The sequence below is a fragment of the Aquarana catesbeiana genome, linkage group LG04 (assembly GCF_042186555.1).
Source record: "Aquarana catesbeiana isolate 2022-GZ linkage group LG04, ASM4218655v1, whole genome shotgun sequence".
In the NCBI taxonomy this organism is placed as follows: Eukaryota; Metazoa; Chordata; class Amphibia; order Anura; family Ranidae; genus Aquarana; species Aquarana catesbeiana.
In genome coordinates this window covers 132,665,369-132,690,882 of record NC_133327.1, presented here as the reverse complement: position 1 = coordinate 132,690,882, position 25,514 = coordinate 132,665,369, and the positions used below count along the sequence as shown (strand labels likewise).

At 45.5% G+C, this 25,514-nt stretch overlaps 1 protein-coding gene across 1 annotated transcript in view; it reads right to left on the bottom strand.

Annotated features, from left to right (window-relative positions):
* Window positions 1-25,514, bottom strand: part of DNER (delta/notch like EGF repeat containing) — a 360,320-nt gene that overhangs the window by 57,741 nt on the left and 277,065 nt on the right. Inside the window, exons 6-8 of the mRNA XM_073625661.1 lie at window positions 17,848-18,001; window positions 9,546-9,659; window positions 1,139-1,363 (exon numbers count right to left, since the gene is read on the bottom strand). Coding sequence (XP_073481762.1) covers window positions 1,139-1,363; window positions 9,546-9,659; window positions 17,848-18,001 — 493 coding nt within the window. The remainder of the gene's footprint in view (window positions 1-1,138; window positions 1,364-9,545; window positions 9,660-17,847; window positions 18,002-25,514) is intronic.

Below are 25,514 nucleotides of genomic sequence, written 5' to 3'. Positions count from 1 at the left end.
GCCTACTCCTGAAAAACGACCTCTTTGGAAAACTCCACAAGCAGGATTTGTTCATGTGTTTGCTGAATGAAAGAGATACACTACAAGGAGTTGAATTGTCTTTCCTTTTTTGAGAAGTTCAGCTGACCCATGCTGAAAGGTTTATTGCCTGTATTACATTCAAAGATTTCCAAAGGAGGAACGGAGCTGTATTGCCTAATTAGCACTATATCCTTGCTATAATAGAAGGGATATAACTAAGGTGAAAGTTTTCTACATCACTTTGGTTAAGGCAGCATGTTTTCATAATGGGGGATCACAAGGATTTATGTGGACTTTTTCACTGATTGGCAATTAATGGAAACAAACGCCACTGATTGAATAGTCGTGTTCGCTTCATGGATTATTTTATGTATTGTTTTTATTTTATTTTAGTTTGTGTGGTTTGAACAATATTTATGTTAAATTATTATAGTATAGGAGCTTTTAGTGTAGTGTTGCAGTTTCCCATTTTTGGGGTTTGTTTTCACATTGATTCACTGTAGCAGCTCATTTAGATTTATTTTTTTTAGGTAGCCAGAAACATATTATAAGTTTTAAATTTGCAGAATATTTAAAACATGTTACAGGTTAATTACCCTTCTATTCCATTTAGCAACCATCTTATGATAGCGTGGGGACTTGCTTGTGATCAGCTTTCATTAGTCCACTATAGCTGACGAATGATGAGTCAGTGCTTCTTTGTCCTTGAAATCAGATCTAATTATATGTGTCTTAAACTGAAAACTGATTGGTTGCTAGGGATTACTGCACATCACCACTGTTCTCTGTATTGACTTTCTACAGTATGGTTCAATAACTAATAGTACCCATACACAGGGATGCACTTGTTTGTTAAAAGCTGATCAGACATTCATGAGACCTTCATTCTGCACATCAACTGCACATAAACAGCAAAATGTTAAGAAATGATCTCTTCTTATTCCTGTGTATGGGCATTTCAGCAAGTGTTTGGATGCTATAGATGTAACAGTCAATCTATTCTGCTCAAACATTCATTCACTTATCATGTTCCTATTTGGTCTTTGCTGATATGTCAAATTATCTTTCATGCCTTTCTACAGATATCTTAATAGCCTGAATTTATGTATTAGCTTACCTGGTATGCAAAGGCATTTGTAACTTGTCCCAATGCTGCGGCAGATTCCATGAGCACAGGGGCTCAGAGCACAAAAGTCCACTAGTTGGGCGCAGGTTGGACCTGTGTATCCCGGGCTACATCGACAGGAGAAGGACAGCCCAGTGGAGAAACAGCTGCCGTTATTGAGGCATGGGGATGTAGAGCATGGATCTACTTTCTCCTCACAGAATGAACCTACAAAGCCTGATAAAGATATAACAGACACCAGAGAGTCAAGGTTGTCACAATGCACATTCATTAAAGCTGTGTCCTGTTCATGCATTTTACTTACAGAGATAGCTAAAGCCCAATATCGCCTTACAAAAAGTGATAGCAATAAAGTCAGGATAAAAGAGTAAGTTTTAATAGTCTCAAGATTCTTAATGCTGAAAAGTCTTATGCAGGGCAGGAGGCCGCAGCTAAATTCCTCTCTAAATGACTAAATTACTCTCTGTGTAGGAGCGTGGTCTTTGAATTGTGGTTCAAAATGCCTCCCCACCTTATCAACATTACAGTGCTGCAATTAGCAGAGAACAAACATTGCTGATTGTAGTACTGTAGTGATGACATAATGGAGGGGGCATGTTGGACCGCCATACAGAGATTACCGAACTTACTGCAGAGAGCAGTGGCCATTAGCTGCAGGGTTGGATAAGCATTAAGAAAATTAAGAACAATGAGACAATTAATGTTTACTCTTTGATCCATTCTGACTTGATTGCTGACACTTTTGTTAAGATAAAATTCTGGTGCATGCAAAGCAGAGGATATCACTGGAGGAAATTTACAGTGCTATGGCACGTATGATTTTACATCTGCTTTTTGTTTTTGGCTGAAAACGAATGTTACATTAAGTTCTGTAGCAGGAAATGAAGCCTGACTCAGACAATGTCATGCTTCAGCAGGTTCTTGGCAACACAGTAGATTTTACACACAATACAGTTGTCAATAGTAAGCTTTCTACCCATTCTCTTCCCTAGATTCCAGAAAAATGTAAACCCATAAACACATAGCTTGACGTCATGTTATTTTGCTGTTGATTTTAACCCAATTCCATTAACATCGAGCCAAAAACTGTTTTCAGTGGAGATCTTTGTTGGAGATGTTGAATGGGTGGTTGCTAAGCATGTCTGTTTTATTGTCTTTGCACATGGTCCATCCACAGAGTGCAGCTTGTCACTGTATCAGATAGTTTGTATTTGACATGAAGTGTATCAAATATTTAATCCTATGTCCTATGTACATGGGTTACTCTGCCCACAGCTTTGGTCTGGTACAGCTTTGATTAACATCTGAAGCAAAGCCGTATGTGCACAGCAGCTCTGGCTCTGAAAAGAGATCTAAGTGCTCTGAAGCTTCATTTTCTTTACTCGCAGCTTTCTTCCAGCCTTTTAGAAAAGCCATCCTACAGCTAAACTGTGTGCAGGCACTTCTGGGAACATTGCTTTATACTGAAATACCACTGGCAAGACACACGACAACTCCATCTTTTTAACTAGTAAGATATGAGCTACAGTTCATTGTGAAATCCTTCAAAATATCATGTATTATATAATGTCCAATAAGCAAAGCACTGCCTGGAAACATTTTCCACAATCTGCTTTCTCCACCCACAGAGCCTCATTATCATCATTTATTTTTCCATTTGGAAGAAAGTACTCAAGCTCCTGTTCAAGACCACAGGAGGAACATCTCTAATTCCTAGCCAATTCCTCCCATTCCAGGATAAAACCAAATACATAATACAGACTGCTGATATATAAGTGTACCCCAGGACTTTCACAAACTGCAAGCTATCTGACATAAGGGATTTCTGCAGATTATGAGGATATTAAAGAATGTTCTTCATTCCATGCGTGTGTGCCACAGCCCCATTCATTTTTTTGGGTGGGTTATCATTGGTAATCCTACTCAGCCTTCAGTGGTTGCTCAGAGTATGGCTGCTTTTGAAAGTGGGCCAGCTGGGACCTGGGAACATGTCAGAGGTACAATTGCTAGATCCGGGCTAAAGATAGGTATAAGCCCAATCAGTGGCGTAGCGTGGGTTGTCAGCACCCGGGGCAAGGCAAGTAGTTTGCGCCCCCCCCCCTAACCTGCGGACTTTTATCACTCCCCGAGTCCCTTCAAATACAATAGTACTGACCTACCTGATTCTTATACTGACCATTACACACTACACTGACCACTATACTATACTGTCCACTACACTAAGAACTACACTGACCACTACACTACACTGACCACTATACTGTCCACTACACTGACCACTACACTATACTGTCCACTACACTAAGAAATACACTGACCACTATACTGTCCACTATACTGTCCACTACACTACAATGACCACTATACTGTCCACTACACTGACCACTATACTGTCCACTACACTACACTGACCACTATACTGTCCACTATACTGTCCACTATACTGTCCACTACACTACACTGACCGCTATACTGTCCACTATACTGTCCACTACACTACACTGACCACTATACTGACCACTATACTGTCCACTACACTACACTGACCACTATACTGTCCACTACACTGACCACTATACTGACCACTACACTGAGAACTACACTATACTATACTGACCACTATACTACACTGAGAACTACACTACAGTGACTATTAAACTGTCCACTACACTACACTGACCACTATACTACACTGACCACTACACTAACCACTATACTGTCCACTATACTGACCACTACACTGAGAACTACACTACACTGACCACTACACTACACTGACCACTATACTACACTGTCTACTACACTACACTGACCACTACACTATACAGACCACAATACTACACTGTCCACTACACTACACTGACCACTACATTATACTAACCACTACACTATACTGACCACAATACTACACTGTCCACTACACTACACTGACCACTACACTACACAGACCACTACACTATACAGACCACAATACTACACTGTCCACTACACTACACTGACCACTACATTATACTAACCACTACACTATACTGACCACAATACTACACTGTCCTTTACACTACACTGACCACTACACTATACTGACCACTACACTACACTGACCACTACACTACACTGACCACTACACTATACTGACTACAATACTACACTGACCACTACACTACACTGACCACTACACTATACAGACCACAATACTACACTGACCACTACACTGTCCACTACACTATACAGACCACTATACTACACTACACTGTCCACTACACTACATTGACCACTACACTATACTGACCACTACACTGAGAACTACACTACACTGACCACTATACTACACTGACCACTATACTACACTGACCACTACACTACACTGTCCACTACATTACACTGACCACTACACTATACTGTCCACTACACTGTACTGACCACTATACTACACTGTCCACTACACTGTACTGACCACTATACTACACTGTCCACTACACTGTCCACTACACTACACTGTCCACTACACTACATTGACCACTACACTACACTGTCCACTACACTGACCACTACACTATACTGACCACTACACTATACACTATACTGACCACTACACTGAGAACTACACTACACTGACCACTATACTACACTGACCACTACACTACACTGACCACTACACTACACTGTCCACTACACTATACTGACCACTACACTATACTGACCACTATACTACACTGTCCACTACACTATACTGACCACTACACTACACTGTCCACTACACTACACTGTCCACTACACTATACTGACCACTATACTACACTGTCCACTACACTATACTGACCACTATACTACACTGTCCACTACACTGTACTGACCACTATACTACACTGTCCACTACACTATACTGACCACAATACTACACTGACCACTACACTATACAGACCACAATACTACACTGACCACTACACTACACTGTCCACTACACTGTACTGACCACAATACTACACTGTCCACTACACTATACTGACCACAATACTACACTGTCCACTACACTATACTGACCACTATACTACACTGTCCACTACACTATACTGACCACAATACTACACTGTCCACTACACTATACTGACCACAATACTACACTGACCACTACACTACACTGTCCACTACACTATACTGACCACTATACTACACTGTCCACTACACTATACTGACCACTATACTACACTGTCCACTACACTGTACTGACCACAATACTACACTGACCACTACACTACACTGTCCACTACACTATACTGACCACTACACTATACTGACCACTATACTACACTGACCACTACACTATACTGACCACTATACTACACTGTCCACTACACTATACTGACCACTACACTACACTGTCCACTACACTATACTGACCACTATACTACACTGTCCACTACACTATACTGACCACTATACTACACTGTCCACTACACTGTACTGACCACAATACTACACTGACCACTACACTACACTGTCCACTACACTATACTGACCACTACACTATACTGACCACTATACTACACTGACCACTACACTATACTGACCACTATACTACACTGTCCACTACACTATACTGACCACTACACTACACTGTCCACTACACTATACTGACCACTATACTACACTGTCCACTACACTATACTGACCACTATACTACACTGTCCACTACACTGTACTGACCACAATACTACACTGACCACTACACTGTCCACTACACTAAACTGACCACTACACTATACTGACCACTATACTACACTATCCACTACACTATACTGACCACTACACTACACTGACCACTATACTACACTGTCCACTACACTATACTGACCACTATACTACACTGTCCACTACACTATACTGACCACTATACTACACTGTCCACTACACTATACTGACCACAATACTACACTGACCACTACACTACACTGTCCACTACACTATACAGACCATAATACTACACTGACCACTACACTGTCCACTACACTATACTGACGACTATACTACACTGTCCACTACACTACACACTATACTGCCCAGCCTAGTCTTCCTATACTGACACTACATATACGGCGCCTGTCTCTTCTCTCCCCCCCCCCCGTTTATCTATTTCTCACCTTGCATCGGTCTGGAGGATGAGAAGACCCGGCGCTCACACTCTCCAGTGCTCGTCTCCCCTGCGCTCCGGCCGCCATATTCATTTTTCCCGGCGCACTGTGATTGGGCGAATGGGGGTCATGTGCGGAGGCGGGACTTCAGGAACTGTGATCACGGATAGGCCAGCCCCACGCCGCACATGACCCCCATATGCCCAATCACAGGGCGCCAAACACTAGACATGGTGGCGGAGCGCGGGGGGACACAGGAAAATAAATTAGGAGGAGGCAGCCAGTAGTGACACTACTGGCACGAAATTGCGCCCCCCTAAATGTCGCGCCCGGGGCCACGGCACCCCCCGCACCCCCCACGCTACGCCACTGAGCCCAATGTCAGAGACTGAATTTGAACACAGAACCTGTGTCAGGCAACATCTCTTCTTGTTGTGCAGCCTGGAATGCTGGGCAGTTCCCTGAACAATTCCTTGCATGATCTTGCTTTGAACCTTGTTTGTCTTGAACCTTGAACTCTTTGCTCCTCCTATGAACTTCCTGATTTAAGCCATGCCTCTGCACTTGCCAGATTATTATGCTCTCTTCAGCCAGTACCTTGCTCTTGTCTTCCTTTCTGCCGTCCATATTTGCTACCACTCGTTATCGACTCTTGGCTTGTTCCTCGACTAAGCTTCTGCCTGATCCCAATCTGCAACTACTTGTTACTGACCTTTGGCTCGTTTACTGACTACGCTTCTGTTTTGATTCTTACCTGCTTATCTGCTACTGGAGCCCAGCTTGCTCACCTCCTGGTGGGGCGATCCTGAGGACCGTCACCTGGTACTAACCCGCAGCAAAATCCATCTCCATCAGGAGCTCTGGTGAACACCGATTAGTACTTAGACTCCACAACTCAGGTGAGCCCATATCATCAGCTAGGGTGACTGCCTGTGTACCTATCCTGCTGGTCGGTGGGAGTCCACTACTGCTATAGCAGCTGGTCTTCGAGCCAGACCCCTGAACATGACACTCAAGCTGCCTGCAATCAGAAGGGTGGGGGATTTATTAAAGGACAGTGTCACCAAAAGTGTCTTATCCTTTAAAAACTATCTTAATCTGTTAGTAAAGTCTACCATGTTTTTTAAATGACCCCCTGCAGTGGTATATCATAATGTACTAGTATGCCTTTATTATCTTATTACTTTTAAAACAAAGCCATCCAGTGCTGTGCTGTCACTATTGTCGGCACTCTTTCACCCTTCAGGTCCACATTCTTTAGCCTTTTGAATGGGCGAACCACATTGATGTCCTTCCTGCACATGTGCACGGCAGTCATTATTGCAGCATGGTGCTCTGCATTCAGTGTGACCTAAATGCAGAGCATCACTGCCTATGCACAAGTTTAGGAGATATTCATCATACCTACAGGCAAGACTTACGTTAAAGAGGGAGTCTCGCAAATTTTTTTTTTTTTAAAGTCAGTAGCTACAAATACTGCAGCTGCTGACTTTTAAAATAAGGACATATACCTGTCACAGGGTCCAGCGATGTCGGCACCTGAGGCTGAACCATCCCTCGGTCCTCGGATGTTGCCACCGCCATCTTCGGTATGGGAATCAGGAAATGAAGCCTTGCGGCTTCACTTCCCGATTCCCTACTGCGCATGCGCGAGTTGCGCAGTGGAAGCACTTTATTCATTATGATATATTTAGCATTGTGATTAATTAATGATTGAAAAGGTGTACATTTATATTTTTTGGAGATATGCACTTGTACTGTGTAAATGTACAATCACTATGTCTAGCTTTAGGAAGTTGTAATTACAACAGGTGTTCAATTGGAACACCTGTTCTCTGCTCCTGTTCTGGTGACAATTCAAGATTTTGCATTTTACCTTACTTTCTGTCCCAGTGACAATGGTCACCAAAACAAACAGAGGAGTGAATATCCCCAGAGAGGACACATACAGTACATGTAGCAATAAAAACCTGAGCTGCAAGCCCTTCCACATTCAACCCAAAAACTAAAATAAAAATGCTGGCTTTAGATATACGTTAGATTCATTAACAGGTTCATAAATGTTACAGAACTCTAGGGTGAATCCTAATGTCTTTAACATGTAATTGTGGAGAAATTAAGGATAATAACTCATCACCTGCATGCATGAGTCAGACCATTCGTTGCCTACCTAGCTAATATTTTGAATGAGCTATCAAGGCAAGACAACAAGCAAAAAACCCAGACCTGTAGCATACTGTAGCATATTTATAATTAGGCATATGTGTGTTGTGGTGTGCTGCAGTTTGGGTCTGTTGACCCCTTCTGCGCTTAAGTGTAGGGGTGCCTTTCATCTATGGTAAAACACAATTTATTGTATGTTAACGCAATGAAAGGGCCTGACTGGCCAAGGAAACAGCAGTAATTTAACATTAAAGTTCCCACAAATGTGATTTATATGGATAGTTGCTAACTTTTCTTTCTGCTATGAATCCACTTAAATAATGCTTGGATGAGAAGGAAGATGCAAGAGCTCTGTTGATGCACATTTGTGGCTCTTGAACGGCAGTTTGTATTGTCCCTTACATGATACCTGTTTTGAACTGCCCATTCAGCATCAAAAGTACTTAATAGATGGGTTATAAATGAATTCTTGTTAATTTTGCCCCATAGTTATTCTATCAATATGTTGTAGCTGCTTGTACAAGACAGCATTTACCTTTTCTCAAACATTTCTATACTGTGTTGCTGTCATGCAACCAAACATAGAAGATGTGACTGTACAGAGCAGGGGTGGACAGTTCATTTTCCAATGGGGCCGGGACTGTTCTGAAAGGGCGAGCGATTCTTTTCAATATTATGTTGGACCTATGAAGCTCTGTAAGTATGTAAACATATAGAAAACAAAGACCTTGAGCTAGGAATAATAGATGCAACTGCTCATGAAGTAGGTCTCTTTTAGGTAAAAGGTCAGGGGGTGCTAAAAATGGGTGCCTGATCCACCCAAGCAGACTGTAAAATAACAGCCAGACAAGGCTGCTCACATGCTCACATGCCGCAGCTGTGATACTTTGCTTCGTGGCTTCGTCATTTTTAACTTGAGGTCGAAGTTCTTGCAATTCACCATAAGGTTTGCTTCTCTGAGCTTGTCAGCTTTCTCAGTGAGGAAGCTGACAGGCTCAGAGAGGCATGCTGACAGTGGAGACATCGAGGACCCGACAGAGACATCCAAAGGGCCAGATGTGGTCCTTGGGCCTTAATTTGCCCAGGTCTGGTACAGAGGAACTTACCTTCAGGACATTGGCAGCTGAAGCCACTGACGCTGGTCACACATGTGGCTCCATTCCTGCATGGCTGAGGGGTGCAGTGATCCACCATAGACTCACAGAATTCACCAGTGTAGCCTGAACAGAGAGCATACACACCAATAAACCAAAAGAAAACTAATACATTCAATAACAGTGTATATTTTCAGTCCGCATTGTTAGTAATGGCTGCTATCAGTGGCGGCCAGTGATAATTTTTTTTTGGGGGGGGGGGCGTAACCCCCCAGCCGGTCAGGTCTGGAGCACTTACCCCATCTATGGTGGGCATCGCTTCTCCCGGGCTTCACCAGGGGCTTCCCCTGCTAGGCGGCTGCGGCTTCCCCTTCCCCTTCCCCTGCTCTCCATGGGCATTGCAGCAGCTTCCATTTCCTCCCCTCTCCTTGACGGCCAATTGAGACTCTTCTCTTTTCCGCCAATCGGAAAACAGGTCTCAAACCCGCTTCTGATTGGCCGGATTGAGGATCAGTGTTTCAATAGCGAATATTCATTCGCTGTTGTAACACCTAAAGCTTCTGGCTCTAATCAAGTGCTTCAAAAAAACACCCCCTGTCAGGAAAGGTTCCCTCCGCTGGTAATATCTATCATTTGACGTGTAGTACTGAGGTACTGAGGTCCACCAGCAGGTGTCTCCAGGCAGTTTGGAACTGTCAGGAGAGCCTTTCCCTGCTGGTATTATGTGATCTTTGGGCTGCAGTATTGGCGTCCACCAGCGGCTGGTTCCTGGCAGTGTGGGGCCAACATTACCTCTTGCAATCAGGCCTCACCTGAGTCTCTAATTGAGATGTGTATAAATAAAGTGCGCACACATCTTGCCCTGGTATTGTCCTTGTGCCCTGACCTGCAGCCTGTTCATCTGTTATCCTGGTCCTGAACCTGAACCCTGATTCCTGTATCCTGTATCCTGAACCTGTTTGTATGTGTTCCTGTATTCCTGGATCCTTGCCCTGCAGCCTAATTCCTTCCATCTTGTTCCCTGTCTGTTTACTCCTGGCCCCCCATCTGCTGATCTCCTGTTTATGACCCTGGCCTGGCTTGAATACGATTCTGGTACTCCCTTTTGCTATATATGCTGGTTGGTTTATTATCACTGTTTGGTTGTTTAGTTTGTTCACTCTGTTTGTATTGATGGTGTGTTCACATTTATATCCATTTACTTTAACAAACTTACTTTCACCTATTTATGTCTGGTTCACTCTGTCGCAGTCACACAGTTCTGGTCACATCTGGTTTATGACAGAATACCAGGGCCATCCCTGACCAGAAGTGGCTGCACAGGGGAACCAATATGATTCAGTTTGGTTGCAAACATGAATGCTGATGAGGTTATTTATTTTTCTCTGCTGGATTCTGAAAGTGGTGATTATTGCCGCCAGGCTTTGAAAGGATGGTCTAGTGACCAGTTGTTTGCAACTATCCATTTAGCTCACTCCTTGGTCGATCAGGGTTATATATTGTTTGAGGAGGTGCAGTCTTTGATCAAGATCTGTACTGAGCTGGCCCTTCTCTGTATTCCAGAGGGCCATGATGATTTCACTCCTCCTTTTAATGTGAATCAGGTTGTATCCCTAGTGTGGCTTTTTGAAGATGATCCCGACGATTTTTGTGAGCACCACTCAGCCTGTTCCCCACAGGTGATTGCTGAGTGCATTGTGTCTGCTCAGTCTTTTGTTAGACAGGGAGATTTAAAACTACAGTTTCTACAACCTATACTTTCGGCATGGTCTGAAATGGTGCAATCAGCCCCAGCCAAACAAACCACCTCTGCCATCAGACACCAGCCTACCCAAATGGATGTTTTCCCATCACCCATGTCAACCTCAGTTGCAGCCCCGAATACGCTGCATTCAACCCACCTGCCTCTTCTCAGCTGCCTACAAACCCACAAATCTTCCCCCAGCTACTGTTACCTCTTCTCTGCCATATCCCAATCCTCCTTTCTAATCTGCTGCACCCCTTACCTACAGTCCTGCAGTCACCTACAGAGCTCCAGTTCTGGTGCAAGTATCCCACCCCGAAGTGCCAGAGTTCCAGCCCGAAGTGCCAGCGTTCCAGCCTGAGGTGCCAGCAATCCAGCCTGAAGAGCCAGAGCCAGTGTTCCAGCCTGAAGAGCCAGAGACAGCATTCCAGCCTGAAGAGCCAGAGCCAGCGTTCCAGTCTGAAGAGCCAGAGCCAGCGTTCCAGTCTGAAGAGCCAGAGCCAGTGTTCCTGTCTGAAGAGCCAGAACCAGTGTTCCTGTCTGAAGAGCCAGAGCCAGTGTTCCTGTCTGAAGAGCCAGAGCCAGCGTTCCAGCCCGAAGAACCAGAGCCATCGTTCCAGCCTGAAGTCCCGTTGTCTGTTTAACGGTCTGAGGTTGCGATGCCCGTTTCCCGGCCTGCGGAGCCTGCTGCCCAGCCTGATGTGTTCCTGTCTGCTGCCCAGCCTGATGTGTTCCTGTCTGCTGCCCAGCCTGATGTGTTCCTGTCTGCTGCCCAGTCTGATGAGCCTCTGTCTGCTGCCCAGCCTGATGTGTCCCTATCTGCTGCCCAGCCTGATGAGCCTCTGTCTGCTGCCCAGCTTGATGTGCCACTGTCTGCTGCTCAGCCTGATGTGCCACTGTCTGCTGCCCAGCTTGAAGTGTCCGTGCCTGCTGCCCAGCTTGAAGTGCCCGTGCCTGCTGCCCAGCTTGAAGTGCCTGCTGCCCAGCCTGATGTACCCGTGCCTGCTGCCCAGCTTGATGTGCCCGTAGCTGCTGCCCAGTTTGATGTGCCCGTGCCTGCTGCCCCACTTTATGTGCCCATGCCTGCTGCCCCGCTTGATGTGTCCGTGCCTGCTGCCCCGCTTGATGTGCCTCCTGCCCAGCTTGAAGTGCCCGTGCTTGCTGCCCAGCTTGAAGTGCCTGCTGCCCAGCTTGATGTGCCTGTGCCTGCTGCCCAGCTTGATGTGCCTTCTGCCCAGCTTGATTTGCCCGTGCCTGCTGCCCAGCCTGATGTACCCATGCCTGCTGCCCAGCTTGATGTGCCCGTACCTGCTGCCCAGCTTGATGTGCCCGTTCCTGCTGCCCATCCTGATGTACCCATGCCTGCTGCCCAGCTTGATGTGCCCGTACCTGCTGCCCACCTTGATGTGCCCGTTCCTGCTGCCCAGCTTGAAGTGCTGTGCCTGTTGCCCAGCTTGAAGTGCCGATGCCTGCTGCCCAGCTTGAAGTGCCTGCTGCCCAGCTTGATGTACCCGTGCCTGCTGCCCAGCTTGATGTGCCCGTACCTGCTGTCCAGCTTGATGTGCCTGTGCCTGCTGCCCCGCTTGACGTACTTATTGCCCAACCTGATGTGACTTTGCCCGATGCCCGGCTTGACGCCATGGATTTTCCCGCAACGGCAAGTTGGAGCGTCCGAAGGTCGCTCCTTTGAGGGGGGGTACTGTCAGGAAAGGTTCCCTCCACTGGTATAATTTAGCGTGCAGTACTGAGGTCCACCAGCAGGTGTCTCCAGGCAGTTTGGAACTGTCAGGAGAGCCAGGAGAGCCTTTCCCTGCTGGCATTATATGATCTTTGGGCCGCAGTACTGGCTTCCACCAGCGGGTGGTTCCTGGCAGTGTGGGGCCGACATTACTTCTTGCAATCAGGCATCACCTGAGTCTCTGATTGAGATGTGTATAAATACCCGGCAAGTGCACACACACCTTGCCCTGGTATTGTGCTTGTGCCCTGATCTGCAGCCTGTTCATTTGTTATCCTGATCCTGAACCTGAACCCTGATTCCTGTATCCTGAACCTGTTTGTATCTGTTCCTGTATTCCTGGATCCTTGCCCTGCAGCCTGATTCCTTCCATCTTGTTCCCTGTCTGTTTACTCCTGGCCCCCCATCTGCTGATCTCCTGTTTATGACCCTGGCCTGGCTTGACTACGATTCTGGTACTCCCTTTTGCTATATATGCTGGTTGGTTTATTATCACTGTTTGGTTGTTTAGTTTGTTCACTCTGTTTGTATTGATGGCGTGTTCACATTTATATCCATTTACTTTAACAAACTTACTTTCACCTATTTATGTCTGGTTCACTCTGTCGCAGTCACACAATTCTGGTCACATCTGGTTTATGACAGAATACCAGGGCCATCCCTGACCAGAAGTGGCTGCACAGGGGAACCAATTTGATTCAGTTTGGTTGCAAACATGAATGCTGATGAGGTTATTTATTTTTCTCTGCTGGCATCTGAAAGTGTTGATTATTGCCACCAGGCTTTGAAAGGTTGGTCTAGTGACCAGTTGTTTGCAACTATCCATTTAGCTCACTCCTTGGTCGATCAGGGTTATATATTGTTTGAGGAGGTGCAGTCTTTGATCAAGATCTGTACTGAGCTGGCCCTTCAACCCACCTGCCTCTTCTCAGCTGCCTACAAACCCACAAATCTTCCCCCAGCTACTGTTACCTCTTCTCTGCCATATCCCAATCCTCCTTTCCAATCTGCTGCACCCCTTACCTACAGTCCTGCAGTCACCTACAGAGCTTCAGTGGCTAAGCCAAAGAAAAAACGAAAGTTTTTCCCAACCAAAAGGATCCTGCCATTAACCCAACCTGCCTCCACACCCATCAATCTGTCCCAGCTTGAACTTCTGGTGCAAGTATCCCACCCCGAAGTGCCAGAGTTCCAGCCCGAAGTGCCAGCGTTCCAGCCCGAGGTGCCAGCGTTCCAGCCTGAAGAGCCAGAGCCAGCATTCCAGCCTGAAGAGCCAGAGCCAGTGGTCTGAGGTTGCGATGCCCGTTTCCCGGCCTGCGGAGCCTGCTGCTCAGCCTGATGTGTTCCTGTCTGCTGCCCAGCCTGATGTGTTCCTGTCTGCTGTCCAGCCTGATGTGTTCTTGTCTGCTGCCCAGTCTGATGAGCCTCTGTCTGCTGCCCAGCCTGATGTGTCCCTATCTGATGCCCAGCCTGATGAGCCTCTGTCTGCTGCCCATCTTGATGTGCCACTGTCTTCTGCTCAGCCTGATGTGCCACTGTCTGCTGCCCAGCTTGAAGTGTCCGTGCCTGCTGCCCAGCTTGAAGTGCCCATGCCTGCTGCCCAGCTTGAAGTGCCTGCTGCCCAGCCTGATGTACCCGTGCCTGCTGCCCAGCTTGATGTGCCCGTAGCTGCTGCCCAGTTTGATGTGCCCGTGCCTGCTGCCCCACTTTATGTGCCCATGCCTGCTGCCCCACTTGATGTTCCTGTGCCTGCTGCCCCGCTTGATGTGCCTCCTGCCCAGCTTGAAGTGCCCGTGCTTGCTGCCCAGCTTGAAGTGCCTGCTGCCCAGCTTGATGTGCCTGCTGCCCAGCCTGATGTACCCATGCCTGCTGCCCAGCTTGATGTGCCTGTACCTGCTGCCCAGCTTGATGTGCCCGTTCCTGCTGCCCAGCTTGAAGTGCCATGCCTGTTGCCCAGCCTGAAGTGCCGATGCCTGCTGCCCAGCTTGAAGTACCTGCTGCCCAGCTTGATGTACCCGTGCCTGCTGCCCAGCTTGGTGTGCCCGTACCTGCTGCCCAGCTTGATGTGCCTGTGCCTGCTTCCCCGCTTGACGTACTTATTGCCCAACCTGATGTGACTTTGCAGACCAGAAGTGGCTGCACAGGGGAACCAATTTGATTCAGTTTGGTTGCAAACATGAATGCTGATGAGGTTATTTATTTTTCTCTGCTGGCATCTGAAAGTGGTGATTATTGCCGCCAGGCTTTGAAAGGATGGTCTAGTGACCAGTTGTTTGCAACTATCCATTTAGCTCACTCCTTGGTCGATCAGGGTTATATATTGTTTGAGGAGGTGCAGTCTTTGATCAAGATCTGTACTGAGCTGGCCCTTCTCTGTATTCCAGAGGGCCATGATGATTTCACTCCTGTACCTATCCTGCATTCAACCCACCTGCCTCTTCTCAGCTGCCTACAAACCCACAAATCTTCCCCCAGCTGCTGTTACCTCTTCTCTGCCATATCCCAATCCTCCTTTCCAATCAGCTGCACCCCTTACCTACAGTCTTGCAGTCACCTACAGAGCTTCAGTGGCTAAGCCAAAGAAAAAACGAAAGTTTTTCCCAACCAAAAGGATCCTGCCATTAACCCAACCTGCCTCCACACCCATCAGTCTGTCCCAGCTTGAAGTTCTGGTGCAAGTATCTCAGCCCGAAGTGCCAGCGTTCTAGCCCGAAGTGCCAGCGTTCCAGCCCAAGGTGCCAGTGTTCCAGCCTGAAGAGCCAGAGCCGGCGTTCCAGCCTGAAGAGCCAGAGCCAGCATTCCAGCCTGAAGAGCCAGCGTTCCAGTCTGAAGAGCCAGAGCCAGCGTTCCAGTCTGAAGAGCCAGAGCCAGTGTTCCTGTCTGAAGAGCCAGAGCCAGTGTTCCTGTCTGAAGAGCCAGAGCCAGCGTTCCAGCCCGAAGAACCAGAGCCATCGTTCCAGCCTGAAGTCCCGTTGTCTGTTTAACAGTCTGAGGTTGCGATGCCCGTTTCCCGGCCTGCGGAGCCTGCTGCCCAGCCTGATGTGTTCCTGTCTGCTGCCCAGCCTGATGTGTTCCTGTCTGCTGCCCAGCCTGATGTGTTCCTGTCTGCTGCCCAGTCTGATGAGCCTCTGTCTGCTGCCCAGCCTGATGTGTCCCTATCTGCTGCCTAGCCTGATGAGCCTCTGTCTACTGCCCAGCTTGATGTGCCACTGTCTGCTGCTCAGCCTGATGTGCCACTGTCTGCTGCCCAGCTTGAAGTGCCGTGCCTGCTGCCCAGCTTGAAGTGCCTGCTGCCCAGCCTGATGTACCCGTACCTGCTGCCCAGCTTGATGTGCCCGTAGCTGCTGCCCAGTTTGATGTGCTCGTGCCTGCTGCCCCACTTGATGTGCCCGTGCCTGCTGCCCCACTTGATGTGCCGTGCCTGCTGCCCCGCTTGATGTGCCTGCTGCCCAGCTTGATGTACCCATGCTTGCTGCCCAGCTTGATGTGCCTGCTGGCCAGCTTGATTTGCCCGTGCCTGCTGCCCAGCCTGATGTACCCATGCCTGCTGCCCAGCTTGATGTGCCCGTACCTGCTGCCCAGCTTGATGTGCCCGTTCCTGCTGCCCAGCTTGAAGTGCCGTGCCTGTTGCCCAGCTTGAAGTGCCGATGCCTGCTGCCCAGCTTGAAGTGCCTGTGCCTGCTGCCCAGCTTGAAGTGCCCGTGCCTGCTGCCCAGCTTGAAGTGTCCATGCCTGCTGCCCAGCTTAAAGTGCCTGCTGCCCAGCTTGATATACCCGTGCCTGCTGCCCAGCTTGATGTGCCCTTACCTGCTGCCCAGCTTGATGTGCCTGTGCCTGCTGCCCCGCTTGACATACTTATTGCCCAACCTGATGTGACTTTGCCCAATGCCTGGCTTGACGCCATGGATTTTCCCCAGCAACGGCTAGTTGGAGCGTCCGAAGGCCACTCCTTTGAGGGGGGCTACTGTCAGAAAAGGTTCCCTCCACTGGTATAATTTAGCGTGCAGTACTGAGGTCCACCAGCAGGTGTCTCCAGGCAGTTTGGAACTGTCAGGAGAGCTTTCCCCTGCTGGTATTATATGATCTTTGGGCCGCAGTACTGGCGTCCACCAGCGGGTGGTTCCTGGCAGTGTGGGGACAACATTACTTCTTGCAATCAAGCATCACCTGAGTCTCTGATTGAGATGTGTATAAATACCCGGCAAGTGCACACACACCTTGCCCTGGTATTGTGCTTGTGCCCTGATCTGCAGCCTGTTCATTTGTTATCCTGATCCTGAACTTGAACCCTGATTCCTGTATCCTGTATCCTGAACCTATTTGTATCTGTTCCTGTATTCCTGGATCCTTGCCCTGCAGCCTGATTCCTTCCATCTTGTTCCCTGTCTGTTTACTCCTGGCCTCCCATCTGCTGATCTCCTGTTTATGACCCTGGCCTGGCTTGACTACGATTGGTACTCCTTTTTGCTATATATGCTGGTTGGTTTATTATCACTGTTTGGTTGTTCAGTTTGTTCACTCTGTTTGTATTGGTGGTGTCTTCACATTTATATGCATTTATTTAATAAACTTACTTACTTTCACCTATTTATGTCTGGTTCACTCTGTCGCAGTCACACAGTTCTGGTCACATCTGGTTTATGACACCCCCGGTGCTGTAATTCATGCGCCTGGCATCCTGAGAGGGGCCAGATGCATGAATAGGGGGTGGGGGCAATGGACTGGATAGAGCATGGAGGTGGCAGTCGTGGATAGATAGAGGGGGTGGTGCTTGGGTGCCCCTAATGGACGGGCCGCCACTGGCTGAATTATAGTTTGCACAATACACATACCAGGCAAGCAAGAGCAGGTTGCATTATTCCCATCATGCCTCTGTGGGAGGTCACTGCATGTGGCATTATTCATACAGGGGTGACTGTGGCAGGCATCAAACTCCTCACAGTAGGTGCCAATGTAACCTTCTTCACAATGGCAGGAATAGGTCTCCTTTGAACAGAGAGAGGGATATAGAGATTTAATATAGAAGGTATAGAAACATAGGGATTGTAAAAAGGCAGAAGGAAAGCAAAAAAAGTGCAGTAGCAATATGACAATAATAGGTCAATTGATAGCGGAAATGACAGGAGTTCTTTCTTAGCAGCCAATGCTAATCGTGTTAAATACAGTGAAAAAATTCCACGCTAAATCTAAATCGATATAACAAACATATACGAAACACTACAATTGACAACCCATTGTGAAATAATAATTAATAATAATTACGGTACCATAATAAAGATCCCAGAGGCACCCAGTTCTTGATTATTAATAAATTTGCTCCCCCATGGCAAGGTGGTTCAAATAGACGTGGAGTTTCTCAAATTAGAAACATACTGGATTTATGAGTTAAGGTCCTACTCCCCCCCCAGGTATGAACAAGGAGTGGGACATTAACTCATTTATTAATTAAGCCTAGGTCCATGTTGCTTGTCTACTAAAGAAATCACTTTATATTAATTATCTGTATCACATACCTTCTTCTTTTTATATGCTACCGTTATGTATCAATATAGGTAGTATATATGCAGTATATGCCACGGGCCCCTTTAAGTCACAGGCGTACTTGAATAAGGCTGTATTGCTTTTATAATTTAATGTTTTATTTTCATGGTGTTTTATGTTATCTGTACCAATATGCAGCTTAATGAGAGAAATGAGATTCGATATTTTATGTTTACACTCACTGAATGTAATCATGATCACAACGAGGCTTGGGTTGTCCTGTATCAACCGAGTTTGGGCCGTTGCGTGATTCGCTTCCTTTTATTGGGAGTTGATGAATGATGTGCCTATTGGGTTATTCCCGACGTATGCGCAGTATTGTCATCGGAGCTGCGCATGCGCCGTTGCCACATTGATGGTGAGGCGTGCATCGCATACAGCACAACCGAAAGTGAGGTGTGAGATGCACGTTGTGATGCCATATTACCCAACATAGTCAAACGATTTGTATGGCATAACGGCCATTTTGCTAGCTAATTAGCCTAATTACTACACTAAGTTATACACGCAATGACCAGGGTGGACACATACTCCAGATGATGTCTTAGTAGACGAAGCGCATCAAGTTTCATTGTCATTCAGGCCATTGCATTCTAGATGTCTATCTCCTGCTGGATATTATGAAAGGCGTTTTTATATCTCGGATATGATTTAAGTGTTCTACCTTTTTAAAAATATTTTACTGCTACAGTTTTACACTATGTGGAGGCTTTTTGTATTTTTAAGGTCCAATGGAATATATGACATGTTAAAGTGAGAGGTGATCCTATCGTGAGATCGAGACGTGATACCCCCAGAATTGCGTTCAAAGCACCATACTCCTGATCTGCATAAGTGTGGTTGACTCAGTACTACGGTATCTGGGTCCACGTGTTTCAGTAAGCGCTACATCTCCTTTGGCGGTGGTTGTCCACACATGGGTGAATGGTACACGAACTGTTATTGCCGTCATCCATAACCATCGTGATTGCACTGGGATTCTTGTTTCTTTTTTCATGCTTTAGGATTCTGCTTTTTATTTTATGAACTGGACTTTTAAATTTTTGTATTTTTTTGTATTTTGCACAATGCACTTTATTGTTTACATTGAGTTATACACATGTGAGATGCATTAAGCATTTACACTTTATTGCTATTTCAGCGTTGCACTGTTATAATATATTATTTCACAATGCTAATCATGAACATCATATCAATCCAGCTTTATAGCACACCAGCTCCAATTTTTTTTTTTTCCAAAATATGCATTTTCTTTAGGATTTAAAAATGAGCCTCTAGCTAGTCAATGGAGATTCAAATATTCACCTATTCTTATCAAGCAGTAAAGTTGCTTTAATAACAAGCCCTAACTTACTTGTTTCATTGCAGGCATGTAGGTGGGGTGCAGCGCATGTGGTGGCATTAACTCACACAGATATGTTCACAACAACCCAGACCGACGCGATGTGAAGATGTCAGGTATCAGCCGGAATGTGGCCTGGCCCTCCAGTGCCCCAAATGGGAATATGTCCAAAGAAGTTGCGGCCCTATGCTTCCCTACGTCCCCAGGAACCTTTTCCTGTCACTTGTGCTGTCCTTAACAGGCGGGGTACCTGTCCTTATTCTACCAACTCGTCAAAAAGCATACCAAGCCTCGGAGCCAGGGTCTTAAGCAGGCTCTGTCTGACCCAAGATGACTGCTGGAGTCACATGGGGCATCCAATCCGGTGCTTCCCCAGTGACCCAAAAACCATAGAAGAACCATGTTCCCCTTGACCCCTCTCCAACTGTGGTGCTACTGTGGAAGAGCAGCACCTGCAGTGGAGCAAGTAGACTGCACCTGCCTACAGGCGCGTCAATTCATTCTCAAAGTTCACAGCAGAAGCACTTAAGTCCTTCCAAGTCCTTTCCTCAGAAGCTCAGTTCCCCCGTTAGCGCACAAAAAAAATGGACAAGCTCCATTTTGTCTGAGGCAGTGCACCACAAGACATGGCAGTGCATTACCATCTGTTGTGCTGCAAAGCATATGCAAATGAGTATGTTGCAGTAATGTGTGCCCTAGAAGATTAGGCCCAAAAGTGAAAGGCTGGGATGGGGCATAAGGCTAAGAAGAGCTGCTCAGATATTTGAAGGCTTGGAGACTCGAAGGACTTCAGGATTCCTGCTGTGAATTTTGAGGATGAATTGCTGTGTATACCTCCATGTTTTTTCAAAGACCTTGCACCTCCCCCACCTCCCACAGTTTAATGAGTGTGCCTGAGGGATCAAAAGAGACTTTTGGAGATTGCAGTCAGTCCAGGGGGCTACCAGAGCTTAGATTTGAAGTTTTAGTTTGGAATTTGCATGCTGATCACACCTGGGAATGAGGGCCCCTGAGGCACACATTAGAAACTTTGAGAAGAGATGCAGGTATAAACAGCCATAACGTGATGCCTTCTGTTTTTTTTTAATTATGTCGTTTTGCTACACTCCAGTCAAATGTGAACAATTTGCATTTAAAATGACAACAGGGTACAGCTCTGTGCAGACTTTTGGGAAAAGCAATGATCCAAAAACATTAGAGGGGGAAAAAAAGCCTTGCACACAAATACTGTTGCCATGGTTCTTGACATTTTTTTAGTTACAGAAAATTATAGCTAGCTACACATTAAAATGATAAGGTATTTTTAATAACAAATTACATTTGCAAAAATGACATGTGCTGCAAATGTTTGTTAGGAAAAAACACTGGATAAACCAAATGTGCACTATGCATTTATATGACTATGTGCTTATATTGTAGCACATATTTTTGTACTTGATGAATGTTGCCCATGATGATGATTATTTAAATAAGCTGCCCAGGCAGGAAGTGTTATTTATCGTAAAACATGTAGAGCTCATTCTTCTACAAGCCCTAAAACACCAAGATACTCTACTGTGGCACTAGCCTATGTTTGCTGCGCACAGGAATATTTACTGTAACAAGAGCTTTGTATTTGGTGGTTTTGTGCACGAATTGTTAGTTTTTTTATATATAAGATATATTTTAGGAATGTTGTAATTAGATTATTAATAAAACGTAAATACTTTTAACTAAAGTGGTCCTTGTTTGTGGTAGCGGGGTTCCACTCAAATTTTTAACGTAATCTTACCCCCTTCAGTTAATTGCATAGATGTTGAAATGCCGCACGAAAATTTTTTTTTATTGCTGTAATTACCTTTATATTGTACTTTATTGTGGCACTTCCTGTCTCTCCTCCCATGGGAGTAGGCGTGTTTATTGCCTTTCCCCAGCGCTGCACTGTCTCCTGGGAGCTTAGTGTCAGGCTTCCCAAGATTCAGTGCGGGAACAATGATCATGCTTGTGAACAAGCTGTGAATGAACAGCATTCACCGCATCCAGGAAATCAATGCTTGTGGGCTTCACATGCCCACAAGCAAGATGGAAACAGCCAGCATCACATTTTTAAAGTTATACTTCAGTACGAAAACAAACAGAGGCGGAAATATTACACCCAAACTGTGAGTATTATTTTGGGATTAGCAAAGTGTCTCAATGACCTGAAAAAAAAAAAAAAAAGATTGGTCGCCGGACTCCCACTTTAATATATTCCAGGCAAACTCAACAGCCAAAGTAATTAGTTGGTGCTGGAGTCTGACTGCAGCCCCCTAGGGGAAGAAAGGAGATAATTATGTAAATTCTGGTTTCCCCAGCATCTCTTTCCTTTGTGTATCTTCTGGCTTGGGGGGAAACCATAAAGGCATATTGAAGTTTTTAAATGCTATATACCTTGATGACCCTTAGAGACACAATGACCCCAAAACACTGACTGTGAGTTTCTCTGAAACTGCATTAGGATTATATATAAATAGTACTTCTTGTAGTTCCTATTTCAAGATGTCTGAAAGTGGTAAGTGATTATGTCAGTTGATAAGTGATCAAATGACCCATCCCATTCCTTTTGAATTTTAGCGGGGTAGCAGGGTATACAAACTGACAGCCAGACCTGCAGCTGAGCTTGGAGCATGTTTGTTCCATTTTGTGAACCCTACCTGTCATATAATTCCTAATTGCTGTGAACTAGGTTACTCTATTATCATTTTACATCTCTTAATACTACACAAGATAAATAACTTTATTTGTCAAGTATACTTCCTAGTCTTTTGTATCGGTACACAGAAGCATTACAAGCAAGATTTAATTTTCTGGGACCTATTCCCAATATCTGTAACAAAGAACGTTAATACTTCGGGGAGATAAATAAACCCTTCACATGATAACGAGGATGGCTTTTTAATAAAAAGTTGCTTTAATCTGATTAGAGTCACCGCTAGAGATGTGTGTGTTTGACTGTGTGTGAGTTGCATTCGGTATAAGCACGTCCATTAATCTTCCTGTAGGGCATAGTTGTCAGCGATGTCTTTTTATGATTTACAGCACAAGGGTCAAATAAAGGGTTAATGCTTCTTTTCATTGATATGGAATCTACACATCTTTAGAGCTGGAAATTAAATGGGACTGGCAGAGGTAAATTAGAATCTAGAGAAGGGATAAATCACAGAAACCAAAGCATATAATGCGGCAGAATAATTTACCTCTAAACCTCCAAAAATGTGTATTTAGAAGACATATGGCTATGGGGAAGAACTTATGATTCGTCTCCCCTATTCTGAACCCCTTTAGAGTAAATCCCCATCCAGGACAAGGAGATGTCTCCTCCATTCTATGTCTATTCAAGCACACCTATCAGTAGACTCAACACTCACTAGCTAGCAGGAAAATTCAGTGAATACCACAATTTACAGTTTCATACCTGCCCCCTCAAGCAAAGCAATTGTTGTTGGCTACTGGTGCACCACCCTACAGGAGATTAAAAGAAGAAGTACAGCCAAAGCTCCTTTGGCTGTAGTTCTCCTATAAATCACAGCATTGCAGTTCGTTCTGCACTCCTGTGACCCGTTTTCAGCAGACAGCGGGCTTAAGCCCACTGTTGGCTGATGTCACAGAGCCGGTTCAGGCCGGGGAAAGATCATGACCATATGGTCGGGACCTGCCCACATGCCTGGAACGCCACTCAGTTCAGCCCACTGAGAGGCTGAACCACCCCCGCACCCCCTCCACAGCCCAGCGCTTCAGTGAGTGGGGGGGGGCAGAGCAAACGGCTGTCACCAGTCACCAGCTCTCTACTCAGGAAGCCCTGAGAACCGAGTGATTGGTGGTGTTTGATTGCTTGGTTCTCAATGTTAGAGCCAGCAGGGGAAAGATGTAGCATCATGCTGATGCTACATCCACCTAGGTGAGTATGATTCTGGAAAACCATAATTCTTATACTTTTCTTTTAAAGTAAACCTCTGCTGAGAAAAATATATAAGTTGCCATTGTTGATCTCCAATCTCCATCTGCAAATGCTGCTTTAGAACCGGTCATTCTCTTCTCTAAGCATTGCTGCTATATTGGAACAAATATATCACAATTTAAGTTAATTCCTGAGTGGCATATTTGTTTCATGGCTGAGACTCAAAATTATTCAAGCCTTAGGATGACAACCAGTCAGTAAGCATTTTAGGAAACAGCAGCAGTGACCACATCCATTCAGAGAAATACAGGCAGAAACATATCCATCATGCTGTACCATCAGGGAGGAGTGTGATTTGCCCCAAATTTATTCTGCAGCAGAACAACAACCCCAAACATACAGCCAATGCCATTAGGAACTATCTTCAGCGTAAAGAAGAACAAGGAGTCCTGGACATGATGATTTGGCCCCCACAGAACCCTGATCTCAACATCCAGGCTGTCTGGGATTACATGAAGAGAAAGAAGGATTTGAGGCAGCACAAAACCATAGAAGATATGTGGTTAGTTCTCCAAGATGTTTGGAACAACCTATCTGCTCAGTTCCTTCAAAAACTGTGTGCAAGTGTACTTAGAAGAATCAACGATGTTTTGAAAGCAAGGGGTGGTCACACCAAATAGACATGTGCATTTCGTTTCGTTCCGAATCAAATTCGGACAAATTTTTCATTATTCGGAAATTTGGATGCTACTGAATTTCCGAATGAAAAAAGTAACAAATTTAAACGAATCCAAAAAAACCGTTTGAATTCGAAAACAAATTTGAATCGAATTTGGAAACTAATTCGAGTCAAATTCGAAAAAAATAGAGAACGATTTTCTAAAAAATACAATAATATAGAATATAAAATAATAAAGCAGTAGAATATATATATATTATATATTCTGTTCTATTGTTTTTCTAATCTATTCTTTTCTACTCTATTCTAATCATTTCTATTCAAAATTCAAATTCATTTTATACGAAATTCAAATTTCGGAAGATGGTGTTTCAGACCCCCTTAAATTTTTCACTCTTTGTTATATTGCAGCCATTTGCTAAAATCATTTAAGTAAATTTTTTTCCTCATTAATGTACACACAGCACCCCATATTGACAGAAAAACACAGAATTGTTGACATTTTTGCAGATTTATTAAAAAAGAAAAACTGAAATATCACATGGTACTAAGTATTCAGACCCTTTGCTCAGTATTTAGTAGAAGCACCCTTTTGATCTAACACAGCCATGAGTCTTTTTGGGAAAGATGCAACAAGTTTTTCACACGTGGATTTGGGGATCCTCTGCCATTCCTCCTTGCAGATCCTCTCCAGTTCTGTCAGGTTGGATGGTAAACGTTGGTGGACAGCCGTTTTTAGGTCTCTCCAGAGCAGGGACGGATCCAGGGGGGGCAACAGGGCAATTGCACCCCCCGAGAAAATATTGCTGACTCTGAGGCTGAGCGCACCCCGAGAATGTCCCATGGTCGGGACAACTCACAGCTATTCTCAGCAGCTCTCAGTATGAGCACCTGAGCAGGTTGAGCTGAGTGACTGTGAACTTCCTGGAGGTAAGCTCAGCTAGCAGTATATCCTGGATTAGTTTACAGGCACCTCTATGCTAAGTCTGCTGAGTTACTGCAGCTTAGCATAGAGGAGCTG